Source organism: Zophobas morio, unplaced genomic scaffold (assembly GCF_036711695.1).
Source record: "Zophobas morio isolate AGI-343-1 ecotype UQ-CSIRO unplaced genomic scaffold, CSIRO_AGI_Zmor_V1 ptg000021l, whole genome shotgun sequence".
NCBI lineage: Eukaryota > Metazoa > Arthropoda > Insecta > Coleoptera > Tenebrionidae > Zophobas > Zophobas morio.
Genome location: NW_026972126.1, coordinates 2,161,941 through 2,179,263, shown reverse-complemented (window position 1 = coordinate 2,179,263; position 17,323 = coordinate 2,161,941). Strand labels below are relative to the sequence as shown.

The following is a 17,323-nucleotide window of genomic DNA, read 5'->3' as shown; positions in this document are numbered from 1 at the left end:
GATTGACTTGGACTTTTAAAAACTGAACATAAAATCTGATCGAGATTTAAGATATTGACATTTAGCACTGTCTTCATGTTAAGGTATTGTAATAAGCACAAGTTTAAAGAACTGAAAATTTACTTTATTGGCCTTTTTAAAACAATTTCCTAAAAAATTTTAATGTAAATGTCCTCCCCTCAATTTTTACGAATCTTATTATGTTCAGTTTTTAAAAGTCCAAATCAATCCATTCGAGGATGAATATGCAACCCAACATACAGGAATTATCCTATGTTCAGAGAAAAAAAAATCCCTCACAACTTCACAATGTTCATAGAAAAGCAAGACCAGCTTGATGCCTTTTTCAACTGAACACACGATATGAAAAGAAATATCTCTTCATTGGTGTGGCTAAAAAATTTGAGAAAGCTCACGGATAAACTCGCGCGTTGGACCGTTCGTCTTCAATAATTCGATTTTCGTATAGTTCATAGGAAGGGCAAAGAACATTTCTACGGGATTTAGTAGATATTGATAATAATTGGTACACAAGTATGAAGGACAAAGCTTAGTCCAATCCCCCCAACTATCCAAACTGGCAATTTAAGGATGACAAACTGTTTAAGCGGGTGAAATCAACGTTCGTCCCCTTGGCGGCTCTAAACGATTTATGAAGGGAAGTCGTGCCCAATCCTAGACGCCACTTCGTGATACAAGCGGCTCAAAATCTACCTTTGTCGGGTCACCTTGGCACTTACAATACATACCACCATGTGACAGATCACTACTATTGCCCAAAAATGGGTTGCGACGTGGAACGATACGTTACTAAATGTCGAGAGTATGTCTGCCATAAGTCAGATGACGTCCAGCCGGTCTTATGGTAGAACAACCCAAGGTACAATAAACACCCTGGGAATTCTGGTCACGGGCATCATTGTCCCACTTCCCAGGTCCAGCGCAGGGTTTGCGTTTATGTTAATAGTGATGGATTGTTTCTCAAAATTCTCTCTCGTTTTTGCCCTTAAGAAAGCTACCGCGAAAGAGATTATCAAAAAAGTGGAGGATCCAGTTTTTCTTCTATTTGGCATCCCAAAAATTCTTATTGCCTACAACGGTACGCAATGCAAAAGTCAAGAATTTCAGAGTTTTTCTAATACGTATCGATTCGTTATTCGCTTTAGCGCCCACCACCACCGTCAAGCAAACCCCACGGCACGTGTCAAGCGTATATAATTCAGATGTTGTCCATGTATGTTACCGATAATCATAGTAGTTGTACCTACCTTTCTAAGGTAGCTTGTGCGTTACGAACGACACGGCACGATACTACTCGATTCACACCGTATTTCCTTAATTTTGGACACGAAGTGAAACTTTCGACCGCTAAAATTTCGTCGGGATGATGATGCGACAAAACAACAACGGCCAAGAGAAAGGAGTTTGGCATGCAAAAGACCTTAAACGTATGGATCATAAAGATCCCGTCGTTGTTTAAGTAGTTGTAGAAAATTAGCTGTCTAGATTGCGGCTGAAAAGTAAGTCTAGGGTACTCTACCGGTGATAAGTCTCCCAAGGACACTCTCTAGAAGAGTACGGACACCCACGCGGAATGTGGGGAGGAGGTCCGCTCTTCCGCGCTTATTAAAGCGGACGTACGATGTTTTCCTCTTTTTTGTCTCCTTTTCCTTTATTTGAAGTTCCTTAGTCGGTTAATTGTTAGTTTCGAGGAAAATTTCTTAAGACCTGGGGAAATTGTTACATTTGCGGCGGCAGTACTTAATCGACATATCGCGGTGCCGGGAACCCAGATGGAAGCGGTCTATTATCTCCTATTACATATTATCTCATAAGTTGAGTTCATTGATTCACTAGTGCACTAAAACCCTCTGGAGCAGGTATAAAAGCCATTATCTTCTTCTAGAGCATTGACCATTTTTGACACACAGGGTTTTTTTGTATAGTGTTCCAAGTGCTGCTCCGTTTTTACGACTGCATCCTATTGTGAAGGAGTTAAGTCTTCTACACTAGGCCTCTGCCGCAAGTAATCCAACGGTCATAAACCATCAAAAGACCAACTGTCTACAGCACACACGGCCGTACGCGCCCGTAGGCCCTTAAGATGATTTATGATTATTTACACTTTTAATAGAATTCCTAATGCTTGCGGTAATTGAGATTGCAAGGCCAGAAAAACGAAGTCAGATTGGGACTATACCTGCCTTCACTCACTCAAGGTTTCCGTTTCCAGGTGTGCTAAACGACCGGCACAGATCCGTTTCAGCCCATTGGACTAGGAGAAACCAACGCTGACCCTCACCTATTCGCCCTCGCCCTCCACTAGATAAGCCTTCATTGTCCTTCTCTCTTTCGCCGCTTCAACCTTCCTTCGGTCGACGATACAAGATACTTGTTAACCAGAAGTAGTTAATTGTAGTATCAGAAATTCGTGTAGATGTAATGTAAAAGTTATAGCTATAACTTCCTCGGGAATTCACTAAATTTATAATTAGCCCGTTGGAACACTTGTTAGTTTATTATTGAATTAAATTTTGACTTCGGACATATTTTTCCACTAGTTGTTTGTTCCTTGTCCAAATAAACCTAAACAATACTGGTAGCGCCTTTAACATCAACGAATGACAACGCAGAGCCCTTCCTCCTCCTGAACGAGTCGGCAACTAACGAATCCTGTTATCGCATAAAAAAAAATCGTAAAGTGCTGTGGAATACAGAAAAATTACTACAAGAATGACCGGAACTCTGCTCACCAGTTATTGTTATGGGTTCTAGTATGTACGGTGATAGAAGCGAAAGTCGCGATGGGTATTCCAGAAAGACTTCGACTGCGGAATTTCTAGAAGGGAAGTATGGCTTTAAATAGAGGCCACTTTCGGGAACGATTATTATTCAGCCAGTTCAGTCAAGACAGAGTCCAGTCAAGTTGCGCCGGAATTATTTTGTACATAATCGTTATGCAGTTAGTTGTGTAAATTTGAGTTAGTAAGAAATAAATTGTTGAGTTTACCCACGTCGATTTTAAATTACCGATCATCGTAACAATATGTCTTCCATGGGATGCGCCTTAGATCATATTTCGCTATTTTTTCGTTTCGTTTAGTTTCGCTCCAAATAGGATCTCTTCTCGGATGGATTTACCCGAATTCGAGTTAGGTTTTAATTCTAAATTTTTCGGTTTTTTCAGCTTGCATCATTCGTTTCCCCTTGTCGTCATCTCTTCGTTGCGCCAATCTGCATCATCTCTTTTAGAAAAGGCGGCGTTCCTCGTTCCGTTTATTGTTGAGATTTATATGCGTGTGGGTTTCCCCTCCTACTGGTTTAGTTTGGGTACGAATTTTAATGAAAGTAATTGAGATTGGCGATTTTTATGAATGTGCGGTTCTGCGCATGTTATTCGCAATGTCTAATAAGCGCAATGATATTTGATATTTGCTAATAAGTATGCGAATTTGTTCTTACGTTTGGAGGTTGATGGTCGATTCTGATTATTTATTTGGATGGTACTATATACAGATTTGTTTTTCGTCTTTTTCTTTCGATTTTCTCTTTATGACAGTCCGTGAACGTGGGTTAGCATAAAAACGTAACATCTTGAGTAACAAAAAGAATTCCGATCTCTATAATTACTGAAAACAGCAAGAAATTTATTTCGAAATTTTTGCTGGTTATTAAAATTTTTCAAATTATAAAAAGTGCAATTGGCATACGTTTTAAAACTCTCGCATTAATTATAATTAAGATAAGTCTACATATTTCAAATTAATTTCATGTTTAAAGCAGAAATAGTTATTCACCGAAAAAAATTTAAAAGAGCACAGTGAACTTCAACAAGCGTTCCAGAAACTTATTTATTAATAACAGAAGTAAATATAAACAAATGTAAAAAGAAACAAACATGAATATTTATTTAATTCACTGTTCATATACTTATCACATGTTGATTATAACCAGTAGGCGGAAATTTATCTTACGAATGCAACTCCCCAGTTGAAGCAAGGTGTTTTACGGCGAGTAGCGGGGACGCTTTGATCTGGTCCACAAGGTCGTAGCCAGTGCGTGGCTAGGAGTGTTTACAGCTTGTTAAAAAACTACTTCAAAAAACAATACTCGATGCCCTTTTTAATTTTTCAAACACGGGACCACAGATTTGTGATCTTGAAATGTTATATTATGTTGGTATAATCCAAAAGAAAAATATATTTGTAATCAAACTATCGCCACGACAGCACTGGATCTAGCGTATGAACCACAATTCCGCCCGTTGATTATAACTATTGTTTTAGAACATATTTGTAATTGTAGGGAAATGCCGTCTCGTGCACTAATGCAAATGGTACTAGATGATATACCTATTATGTAGAAGATTCAAAAAGTCATTAATACTGAAAATTACTCAAAGGAAAAATAGTTAACAGAGATGTTTTCAGTGGAAAGTAGTTAGTCACAAAAATTATATTGGGATTAGTCCTTTATCAAACTGCCCATATGTACATTATCTACTTCTTGGAGACTGTACTTTAATAGTCAGAGAAAAACGAAGAAACGCAGTTGTTGCCAGTAAATAAATACAAATCAATCATACAAAATTTAAATTTTCTTGTTATATAAGTATATTACAGTTGCACAATAGCAACAATAGGTTAAACTCGTTAGCGACATGTTGTTGGTGCTCTCGAATAAGTTCTATTGGTTGCCTACATACGGTATAGCATCATTTCACTTAAGTGCTATATACATAGTTCATAAATAACGATTTTATAGTCTTTCTACATCTATCATTGGTGATAATTATAAAGTTTTTAGATAGGGTCTCGCCAAAAAAACTGTCCGGTTTCAGTTATTGTCTATATACAATACCCCAAAACTCTCATCAACAGTGGTAGATCAGATGCAGCTCTTTTTTCAAGAAAACTAGAATGTTATAAATTTATAAATCCAGTTTTTTGGATTGCATGAACATCAGTACGGTGGGGTCTCTAGAAAAAAACATAATTTCAAGTTGACCAGGAAACTTCCATAAGTGACAATGTGGCAAAAACCTGTAAAATAAGTAATATTTTTTCCATATGTATTTATTTAACATGCTTTACAAAAAATTCGAGCTCTACATACTTATGACACCAGTGGAACTAATGACGAATACAATTTTTAAAAGTACTTGTAACTGGACACGCGTTATATTACACAGACTTTAATGTGCATATAAATGCAAAGCAGTTTGTCCCATTAAACGCAATACAAGGCCAAAAATCTCAGCTTACTGTTTAATATCCTAGTCAATTTTCCATATTCAAAACATCAGCTAAATGGCTTAAAATGCTTAAGAACGTTCAGAGATACCCTGCACCACAATTATATGAAACTCGACAACAAATTTTATTTTTCTAGCAGACATGCCAGAACAGCGACATTTGTATCGTCATCAGATACATATTTTAACAGGGATTGGGAAACTTTAAGCGGAAATTCTTTAGTTTGTTCCAGGCCATTTCCCTGAGTTGTGCTTCACGGACAGACATGTTGGATGTACATGATAACAAAATACAAACAAATATAACATATAATATATCTACTTATCTTTTCAAATCATGTCTAGCTGACAAACAAAATTTAATAGTTATTTATGTATTAAGGGCATAATCAGGGAGATTGTGGCACGAGGGAATGTTTAAAGCCCGACGAAGGAGGGCTTTTAATTTCCCGAGTGCCACAATCGACAATTATGCACATGGTACATACAACGTTTTATTCTATTTTAGTTTCTAAACTATTTTTAACGAAATATTGAGTATTTTCGGCAAGACTGTGAATTGTGCCGATGCGAATTTTAATACATAGCTGGCTATTATTTTGATGTTGTTATGGATACCACGTTGATTATTTGATAATTCGTTTTTCAAAATGTAAATAAAAGAAGCGGAAAACCTTTATTCAAATGAAAGTTTAGAAGAATTTGAACTCGGTCAGGTAATGATTTGATAAAGTATTATTTTTCCAACTTAAGAAAAACGTTGAATACCGAAGCGTGTTTGAATAATTAATTGATTAGTGTAAATGAACAATCAATTGTTGCTTAGCAATTTTTGACAGATTTGTGCTAAAAAGGCCAATTTAAGCCCGCATTTGGGTGCTTATAAAAAGATTATGGTCCTAAAATAGAATAAAAGGTAATTTCACAAAAATAAAAGACATCAATAAAACAATAATCATATTTTATTAAACAATAGCTTGGAATGCCAAATACACAACAACTTTTAACTAACACCTAATATAGTTCTTAAAACACGGTACTAATTATTTGCTATTTATTTAGGTAAACCCTTGGAGCTTAATTTTAAGTATCAAACTTTATACTAAGTAAAGTGAAAATTCGCAATATTAATTGAAACAAGTTTTTCTTCCTAAAATATTACAAAGGAATCATTTTATTGCCAAAGTTTGTCAGGCACAATCTTATCTATATTTATACAATAATTTCAATTTTTTTTCATAAAAGTATTAAAAAGTGACCAAATTACGATGAGATTAAAATGTCTAAAAATGTTTTTTCTTTTAAAATTTTGCCAGTACAACATCACCGAAATAACACCGGTGAAAGTCTCAAACCTGGCTGGCTAGAATTAAAGTACCTAAAATCACATTAACACTAGGTTGTGCAAACTATCACACTGTGAGTAAATGCACTTTTCCACAACAAACTACCCTACTAAAATTATTGACAAGACTTATAGCCACGTAATCAGCATTAACGCTTTTTCGCGATATGTAATCTCTTGCTCCAAAGTACCCCATTTAATTTTTCACCTAGCAGATACAACGATAAAGTTAAACCAAATAACCCAACGAAGAAAACGATTCTTAGTGGTAAATTTAACACATCCAAAATTGGATATACCCATGCTCCTGAATAGGCGTGAATTATATGAATCCAAATTAAGTATATCAACATGAACACACTTAATACACTCATGCCAAACTTCCGCGACGGATACTTTCGGTACGACGTGTACAATTCGATTAAAATGAATATCATTATGTTAGTGTGCATGGCATGATTTAACCACACCGGGAAGAACTTGTCTAAGGCCCTAGGGAAGATCAATTCTCTGTCGACGAAATATATGCACCAAAACGTGAGTCCGACGAACATTGACAACGGGAAGGCCAAGCATGTCAAAATCTGAAAAAGGAAGATGGTTATTTAAAACCGAGTATTAGTCATTATTCATTAAGCTAACATTTCAGCCAGTACAATATTTATTTCATCGAAATTATGTATTCAGATCTTACGTATGTATTTTGAAACATTTAACGTTATCTACTTAAGACGTGTCACATCCTAACATATTTTAAAAGATGAGCATACTATATACATATTTTGTTCTGCAAATTGTCTTTATTTCATTGTTTCAATGAAGATTTATGAACCTCTGAAAAATAAAAACAAATTCTATAATTAACTATAAGTGAAAATGTTTTTCATAATTTACAAAACGAACTGTAGTTTCTAATCTGTTGTAATGAAGGGTGCAAAGTCCTTGATTTAGATAATTTGTGATTTATTTTAAAACTCGTTAAAAAATGCATATACCTAGCGAAAAATCAGTCAAATAAAACTAACAAATAGAGGTCACTACTACTTGTCCCATTTACATATTTTTATCATCAAAGAAATACGCCGTGACCATTAAACATCATAAAAGCGATATGAATTTCGAAATGACAGCTTACAAGAATTATGGATATTAAACACAACCTATCTACCAGTGAATACACTATTATTTGACGTTGCTGAGCATAAGCGCACAAAAAAATCTGCATCTTTTTTCTTAGACTTACAAAAATTACTAATATTTTTTACAAGTGCCAAACAACATACAATTTTTGGGTGAGTGTTTTGTAATGTTGTGTTGCCTAATACGAGTACGTAAAAGGAGGGCTTTACTCAGGAACATTTGAGGTACGCAAATTTTGAAAAAAAATATAAATCATCCATCCACTGGGGGGTTTGATTTAAAACTAGTGATTTTAGTGATTTTTTTTCAAGAAAATCACTAATTTAAATCATTCTTGTTTTATTTTTCTAAATTTTCTTTTCAAATTACGAAAATATTAAACATATTATAACCTTTTTAAATGCAGTTTAAATCAAAATAAATCGAACATTGACTAGAATTAAACATTTCCAGCAAAACGTTTATTTTGCCGTTTTTGTCTGTTTACCTATCGGCTCTTGTCTGCTTCGATTTTATTAGACAATCTCAAAATTAGTGCAGTGGACTGATTGTGTAAAGTTTTATTTGTATTTTAGGTATATCGTATAGACGGTAAAACGATAAACAAAATTGGTCTACTTATCCCCATCAACATTTTGATGGCGTCACCTAAAAATTTTGCGTAGTAAATGCTACTTAAATTTTATAAAATTGAATCAGCCACGATTTATTTAATTTATACCAGTCATGAAAAAAATAAAATTCGTAAATCATATTTTCTAATTTTCTTCTGGGACAAGATAAATTCTATCTACGGACAATTTTTGTTTTTAATATTTTAAAAACAGTTATAACAAAATATTAACTAAAAATATTCAAGTAAACAAAAATTGTAAAAAGCGCAATTTAAAAAAAAACATTATTTTTTTTTAATACTGCTGCGCACCCATCAAACTTAGTAATTACTAAGTGCAATAAATTCTTGTCTAATGAAATCGTTGTTACTTGAATTTATTGTCCAAACAGAATTATAAAAAAAAATTCAATCTAAATTATCATTTCCCTGACAAGCACGTAACCATAATTTTATTTACAGGTTATAGGTATGCCAAAAAAACTTCTGTAACGAACAGATTGGCAATATAATGAAAATAATGAATATAAACGCAAAAGGATCTGGAATTCAAGCAAGAAATGGAATGATCAATACGCTGCGAATTGTCATTGGGTATCCTAACAAGAACCAGAATCAAATAAAATATTCTATAATAAAAATAATATCCGACATCCAGACGAACCACCACGATTTTGAAGCAATAAACGAATTCAGTGAGTCCAACCGCTTTTTCAAAAGTATGAAAAACATTTTTACGGATAATTGGGGAGGTGGGTACAGAAAATAAATCATAACCATTACAACTGAAACCTAACAAATGGTCTTAAATGTATAACATAACAAAATATTAAAAAAAAAAAAAAACTGTTTCTACGGATATCTACGGAGGCACTGCTTAAAAACAAGATAAGAAAGATACAAATTTAATATAGCAGAATATACATAAAAAAATAAAATCAAAGAAGACTACATAAAAAGTCACTGGATTTTATAAACCCGTATAGAAAACATGTAACATTTGACGAAAGGTAACGACCTGTAAAGATAATGAACGGTATAGTTTATAAATGGAAGAGATTTTTCGAAGATATTTTGTCTGTGTATCTGAATAAGATGGAACCGACTGTATACTAAACTGCAGAATGAGAGATCTGTCAAAACCTTACATATACTGAGAACGAAGATATCGTAATGTTAACAAAACGACATTTATATCTGATGATATATACTATAAACGATTACAAAAACAGGAGAGGGCAAACGAAAAAGAAAACAGAAATCTAATACATCCGTCATAGTCTTGAAAAATAAATGTCAAGGCAACTGAGAACCATATAATGCAAATGTTATATACGAATAATACTTTTCCATGTAACCCGAAAAACACTGTTCAGGGCCATTTATAATAATTCTACCCGAAAGAAATATTAAATGAGTAGTTATGAAAGATGTAGGTATGTTAAGATACAAGCTTTTGACAGTGTTAGTATGATACAGAGAAAATACTAAACAAGATATGCCAGACTAACACAAGATCCAATACAGTGGAAAGTTTAACTCTGACTATTATTGAAAAACTAGAAATTACAGGGCAGACAGATATACTAAACAAGGCGTCGATAAATTAGACCAGGAAGCACAAAAATAAGAACTTAAGATAAACTAAATGAAAATAACGTACATGAAACAAAAGAAAATACACAACGGTAATAGCGGTTTCAAGGAAATACAGCAAAACACATGGGAATATACTGTTCCTACCTTGAATGGAAAATCAATACGAACAACTCTGCGAATGCTGAGATCAAATCCTCAGCGGAAGTTTTTGATGAGATACACTGAAAAATTAATGGAATCTAGATTACTAAGTCACATGTATAACTTCCGAAGAATTATACTCATAAGATCGATAGTAATCTACAGACGTGGCTTGGAAACTGACGAGAAAAGATGAAAAAGCTTTTGAAATAATTGAAAGAGAAGTGCCGCAAAAAATAAATGGACCAAAGCACGAATAAAATTTAAACCTAACCAATTTAATACAAGGCGCCGGCACTATCAAATTTATTAAGTGCGCATGCATGCAAGATACTATCGTCCTCCCATTCAAGCGTGCAAATTGGTATGAATTTAGTTGGCTAAGGATCCTACAATTGATTCCTTTACTATTTATAATAGTAATAAAATATTAATTAGAAAAACATTAAAATACAAATAATAGCATAGCTGAGACATATCCGAAGAATAAAAGACAATCGAGTAGTAAAAAGCATGACAAAATGGTAACTTGTTGGAAAAAGAGAAAACGATGGTTGTATCCTATAACCGATAACAGGGATTATGAACATCAGGATGTGTCAGAGTAAAAAAAAAATCGATAGTGGTTAAACCCACACTCTATGTTAACGCTGATAGCCGAAGCGCAATTGTCGGCAAGTGGTATAGTTTGTCGGAGTAACGTGTAATGGTGACAGTAGTCAGAATTGTCAACATTTTGACTTTAGAATATTAAACACAAACCATTATAGAATAAACATGTATAACACGAAAACGCATTTTTAGCCTCCGCACAAATTAGCTTTTATGCTAAAATTTGACAACCTCCTTACCAATTGTGCGAAAAGGTTTATGACAAGAAGGAACAAAATCAACTAGCTTTACTAAAAGAATACTTTAAAATTAACAACCAGGAACTGCATTCACTTGCAAATTAAACCGTCACCACAAAAACTTCATACCTTATTTATATGTTTTGAATGCATAATATGTCAACGCTTACGTGAATGAACAAAACTGAATGTACTAAAATAAGAATGCAAATTCTGAATTTGGGTGAAACGTCAAATTTGACGTTCAACATATTTTGACCTTTGAGTTGCTTAAAATTTCATATCCTGAGACCCGACTTTAACAGTTAATACAAATCGTCACAAAATTTCAAAAACAACGTTAACGTTCGTGATTTTTGTCTTCTGTCCTTTCCAATATACAAGATGGAATATTTCAACAATTTAAAACTAAACTACTAAAAGTCTAAATTTAGTAGCTAAAGTAAAAAGTAACTGTACTCAAGTGATTGTAAGTAAAAATGAGCTCTTTTTTCAACTCTGAACATAATAAGCATTTTACACGTTGGTTCATTTTAAGAAAAAGAACCTTGAAAATTTTCATCTGTTAAATTAATATCATCTCTTCTTTCAACTTTTAGCTAAATTAATTAATCTGTCAATTAGATAACAAACTTCAAAGCAAATTTTAAGGTTTACTTCTTTAAATCACAAAGATATGGAAAATGTGGACTCAAGATCATATAAACTTTTATTATTTTCAAATTGTTTAATTCATTTGTTATGTCACTTCTGTGCTAGAGATGTGGATGCAAACCTTGATGAGCTAGTATTTATTATACACAAACTGAAAACAATGAAGTAGTGTAATTTGTTATTACATAAATGTCCCCAACTAAAAAGAATATTTATATTAAGCTCTTGTTTACTGCATTTGATTAGGCGAGATGTTCATACCAAAACAAATACATCATGAATGTGGAACAGGAGTAGCTTTTTTTTAATTGATTCAAGGAATGCAAATTGTTGACAATCTGTATACATGAGTTGGGAACTGAAAACACACGCTACATTAGATTGAATACTTTTTGAAAAATGCCAAGGTCGAAATTTCATTGCCAAGGTCGAAATTTCATTGTCAAGGTCAGTTTTGTCATATACATATTTATCTAACAAAATTATTAAATTAATTCTAGGCATTACCAAATCTTTGATTCTTCGAATAAACGGTGTCTTTTTTGGCGCATCTTCATTTGTTCCAATGACATCATTTATAACACAAATGGTGAAAAACACAGCCTGTAGAATCTAAAAAAAAACGGTATATTAATAATATTGACATAACCTATTTCTTGATATAAACAAACCGCATCCCAGAAGGTCAAAAACTTAAGCTTTCCACTTTTACCAAAAGAAGACCCCATTCTATGAACATCAGTAGGAATTTCAACATAATTCCAGTCATAATAACAACCAAACCAAAAATGCAATGCAGCAAAAGAATGACACAAAATTTTTACGCTCATCTTCACATCACACCAAATAACCTTTCAATCACTTTCCCAAGACAAGTTGAAGTTCTTACGAAATAAGAGGATTTCACGGTAAAAGGGAGCAAAGGTTGCGATTACATTTCACGCAAACATTTTCACAACAACCAACCAACGGACGGATGATATGTTTGCATAGATTTGACAATGACAATGACATATGTAAAGCAGTGACATCTAATATCCAATTCCACCAACAGGATGACCATTAGCCGCCAAATTTAAATCTTTCTCCGAGATGCAAAATACATGTTACGTTAAGCTAGAAAAAATGCTGTTTACTCACCAAATTCCAGATTGTCAGGAATTTTAATCTGCCTTTGAAAAATTTCATGTCTTTTTTAAACTGCATCATTGGTACGTCGACAAAATTTAGATCATACCAAAATACAAATAAATATAATGTTGCCACAACAAAGTGAAAGGCACGAAGAACTGCAGCCATATTTTCGAACTGTTTCGAATACCCGCACACACAACTTTGAAGTGTTTTGCTTACGGAAAATCGTTCTTATTTCTAGTATTATCGATTGCTAGATAAAAATTATCGCGCTGCGTCGCTCAACAGCTAACTACCAACTAACCCACAACGTGTGGTGCTAACACTGAAATGAAACACTACTATTTAATGTTAATGCAACGAATGGAAATTATTTATTAACTAGACTTCCTCGATTAATTCATTGTTGTATCTTCGTCTACCAGCACCTTGGACTAAACTTTGAACGAGATTTGCCCAAATCGAAAACGAGTTATGAAGTAGGAAGGGGAACTGGTTACTTATTACTGCACGCAATTTGAGTGAAACAATAATGATTAACTGCCTGTAAAATATGTACTGTTTGGTGAAATGAAATTATTATCTAGTTGTTCACAAGTGCAATCGATAGATTTATAATAATATAAATATAATATAAGTAATTAATAATATGTAATAACTGTAATAATGTATAAAACAGCACTCAAGATAATCAAAACTAGTTTTTAGGAAGGAATCCTGCTTTTTTTCTGAAGGCTGAATACACTATAAGTAAAATTTAAGCGGTTCAAATATTAACAGACTTGTAGATAAGTTTTAGCGTATTTTGTTCTCAGCAAAGCATTATCGGTAAGCTTAATTAAACAATAATAAAACTAATTTAAGTATTTATCATTTTTGCAACCAGTTAATATGTACAATTGGGAGCACGGAATAGTTGATGCTTCCAGTTAACTGGGTTAACGTATATTTTATGTCAAAATGATAAAACAGTGGCGTTTAAGTTTAAGATAATACGAATTAGTGACAATTGTTTTGACATCATAATCCATGTACACCTATAACTTTTCATAAAATTAAACTAAAGGTAAATTAAATTAACGCATAAACTATTCCGTGTTCTAAACTGTACTTCCTAAGTACCTATTTGCAGCTGTTTCATGTAAAATATCCCCTAGAATCTATTTCCTGACGAGATTAAGATATTGGAACTTGTTAGATACTCGTAACTGCTTTTGACCTAAAGGACGAACCCTGACTATACGTAGTAAACATACAGTATATTTTTTTAGACTACCCTACCTGATTAGTGATTATGAAGGAGTATTCAATTCTAAATACAAGCATACAAGGTAATCTTAAAGGACTAATATAGTAATAGAGGTAGTTGAAAATTTTGAAGAAAATCACGTATTACGTTGAAATAAAGTATTCCGTGGAAGAAAACTTCGGAAAAGTTTATTCCTCTTTGAAAAATCTGCTGTTGAAGTGGCAAAAAAGGATTTTTTTTAGAAAAGGGAGAATCTATATGTGTATGGAGAATATAGCCGAAGTATTCCTGATACGATTCGAGGTCTGAGGCAACGGTTTCCGGAAGAAAATCTGACAAAATTCAGAGTTAAACATGTGTTTAATTTATCTGAAGATACCGGGAGTGTTCGTGAACCAAAAAGGGTTCGTAATAAGCGGGTGACAGAAAATTTTTAGCAGATAATGATTACCAAAAAGATGCGGTACGTACCGCATGGAGGTAGGAATCGATAAGTTTTTTGCCTTACATAAGAAACGTTGGTCTATTTTAAAACAATTTTTTTTGTTCAGTTTTACTCACCTTTTAGCTCTGCAAAGTAGTTCTGAGCTTTTAAACATTTTGTTTTGTTTTGTTCTGCAAATTAATAATAAATAAGTATTAATAAGTATTTTAAAACCCCCGACTAAACAATACATTCTTAAAAAGTGTGGAATCGCTGCGACGGTCAACGCACTATCATCAAACATAGCTAAAAAAAATATGGGTTTGCATCGCGACACCGATGTCATGTATGCGTCATAATTGCAATGTACTAAATTAACCTTCCCCCTCAAGCTAGAAACAATGGCGTTTACAGAATCTCGATATCTCTATCCATTCTTAAGATATATGTATATTATTTTTATTTGAAGTATATTACATTTGAAAAATAGATTTTTTTGTTTGGGTGCGGGTTCTCCCGTCCCGCTTATGCCTCTTGAAAAGTTGCTCTCACCTTATAAAGGATAATTTCACTGAAATTGCGTTTTTGATATCCACAATTGAGAGACCTGTAAATCTGGCATACTTTTTTTTAATCATGCTCTTATCTCGCTGTCGACGATGTGCAAATGCTGCAACAAAATTTTGCGCAATTTCTGTTATTGATAAGCCTTTAATGTATCCGGCGACTATTCCCACTTTCTCTTTAATTGTGTACTACGGCATATTGAAGCATTTCGATCACTAAAAACCAGTAATCCAATGAGCAGTCAGATTTTAAAAACCTGCTCAGGTAAATGTCTGTTTTTACAAGGCTGCCTACAATGTTGCAGACAAAAATACCCGAATATTTTTTTTTTAAGAAATATGCTTTAATTTCTTTATAATAAAATCGACAAAAGATGACCCAAATTACATCCAGTAAAAATTTCAACTCTGAATCTTTACTCAAACATATTCAGATACAGCATATATATTTCAATGCGGCCTTATTTGTTTGAAAGCTGATTCGATCGGGATGGTTCTTAGCTATGTTTGATGATAATCACTTAAGCCATTTTTAACTTGAAAGCCTTTTTCTGTCTGCGGCACCCTGGCTCTTAAACGGATGAACCAAGTTCGATGCAGTGTTTTTTAGTTCAAAGCTGGTTTAAGCGAGATGGTGCTTAGCTATATTTGACGATAATCACTTGAATCATTTCAAGGTCATCAGCTGATTTCTGTTGCACTCCCAAACGGATGAACCTGTGGAAATGACTAACACCAGGTAGGGTTTCTCTATAGTTTATTTACAAACGGATATCTTACACGTGGAACAGGAGACGGTACCCATCTTCTTCGTTTCGATGTCGGCGGCAGAAGAGAGTACTTGCCGTACTCGCGCCTCCTTGTGTCCCCAGTTGGTCTCTGCGTCGGCGCCAGGCTAACCAATCACGAGTGGTGTTCGGTGAGCATATTGAGTTGCCTACTCGTAGGCGAGAGGAAGTAGTACGTGTGCGTTGTGTTGCCTACATTAACATCACAGCAACGCCACATACCCCCCCCCAAGTAACGGGTGACAGCTGTCAAAACGGCTGTCAGTTGTCATTCTCTGAAACGTGCGGGGAGCGTTGACCTGCGGCCTGACCTGGTGGTTTGAGTAACTTCCTGTGTTCGTACTGGGGATGGAGCCGGTGGTGGTTCTGGTTCTTGGAGAATAAAAGCGGGTTTTACTCTGTCGATATTCACTGTTGTTTCCCTACCGCCTACATTGACCTTTATTGTCTTAGCAGTACGAGACAGAACAAGGTGTGGACCGGTGTAGGGCTGTTGGAGCGGTCTTCGCACGGTGTCGTCTCTTAGGAAAACATGGCTACATTTACTGAGCTCTGTGTGGACGAAGGTGCTTTGCCTAATGTGGTGCGACGCTGGAGTTGGGCGAAGTTTCCTCATGTGGTCCCGTAGTTTTTCTACAAAGGTAGTGGGTTCTACGGATCTGTCGATATTGCTGAAAAAGAATTCGCCTGGGACTTTCAGTTGCGTTCCGTAGGTCAGCTCTGCTGGTGAGTGGCCGATGTCTTCTTTGATGGCTGTACGTAACCCTAATAATACTGTAGGTAGAACGTCTAGCCAACTTTCTGCTTCATGGCACATGATGGCTGCCTTCATGGTTCGATGCCATCTCTCGATAAGGCCGTTGCTCTGGGGCCTATATGGCGTCGTCCGAGAGCGCTGAATGCCCAAAATTTTCGCCCAGGCATTCATGGTGGATGCTTCAAATTGTCGCCCTTGGTCGGTTGTAATTTGTCTTGGGCAACCGAATCTTGAAATCCATGTTTCGTAGAATGTCTTGGCGACTGTCTCTGCGGTCATGTCGGTCATGGGTGCGATCTCTGGCCACCTGGTGAAACGGTCAGACATAGTGAGGCAATACCTGTAGCTTTGAGAGGGAGGTAGCGGACCTACTATATCGATGTGCACATGTTGGAACCGTTCTGTGACGTCATCGAAATGCTGTAATGGGGCTTTGGTGTGTCGGCCAACTTTGGATCGCTGGCAAGGGATGCAGCTTCGTGCCCACTTCATTATGTGACTCTCCATAAATGGCCACACAAATCGCTTCTTGATGAGCTTACTGGTCGCTCGGCCGCTGGGGTGTGAGAGGTTGTGAAATCCTTCAAAAATTACTTTTCTCGAATCTTGTGGAACGTATGGTCTAACCACCCCCGTTGACGTGTCACACCAGATAGCTTTCTGGCCGGCCTGTGGGGTGAGTTTTTCTAACCGCAGGCTTGTTGTATCAGAGTTTAAAAGTGCTTTTAGTTCGGCGTCTTTTTCTTGTTCCTTGGCTAAGTCGTCGGTGTCAATGAACGTAGGAGTTGTGATTTCATTGACCCTTGAA

The 17,323-nt window shown here is 35.1% G+C and overlaps 1 protein-coding gene across 3 annotated transcripts; it reads right to left on the bottom strand.

Annotated features, from left to right (window-relative positions):
• Window positions 1-6,198: 6,198 nt before the first annotated feature.
• On the bottom strand, window positions 6,199-13,226 carry LOC135132308 (androgen-induced gene 1 protein-like). 3 transcript variants are annotated; one of them, XM_064060362.1, is made up of 4 exons: window positions 13,114-13,225; window positions 12,738-13,056; window positions 12,105-12,209; window positions 6,199-7,183 (listed from the first exon to the last, which is right to left on the bottom strand). In XM_064060362.1, the coding sequence occupies exons 2-4, from the start codon at window positions 12,894-12,896 to the stop codon at window positions 6,749-6,751; spliced, it is 699 nt and encodes a 232-aa protein (XP_063916432.1). In that variant the 5' UTR covers window positions 12,897-13,056; window positions 13,114-13,225; the 3' UTR covers window positions 6,199-6,748. The 3 variants fall into 3 exon arrangements, with proteins under 3 accessions (XP_063916432.1, XP_063916431.1, XP_063916430.1); XM_064060361.1 differs by having other exon boundaries at window positions 12,738-13,226; XM_064060360.1 differs by lacking the exons at window positions 12,738-13,056; window positions 13,114-13,225 and adding an exon at window positions 12,269-12,665.
• Window positions 13,227-17,323: the final 4,097 nt, after the last annotated feature.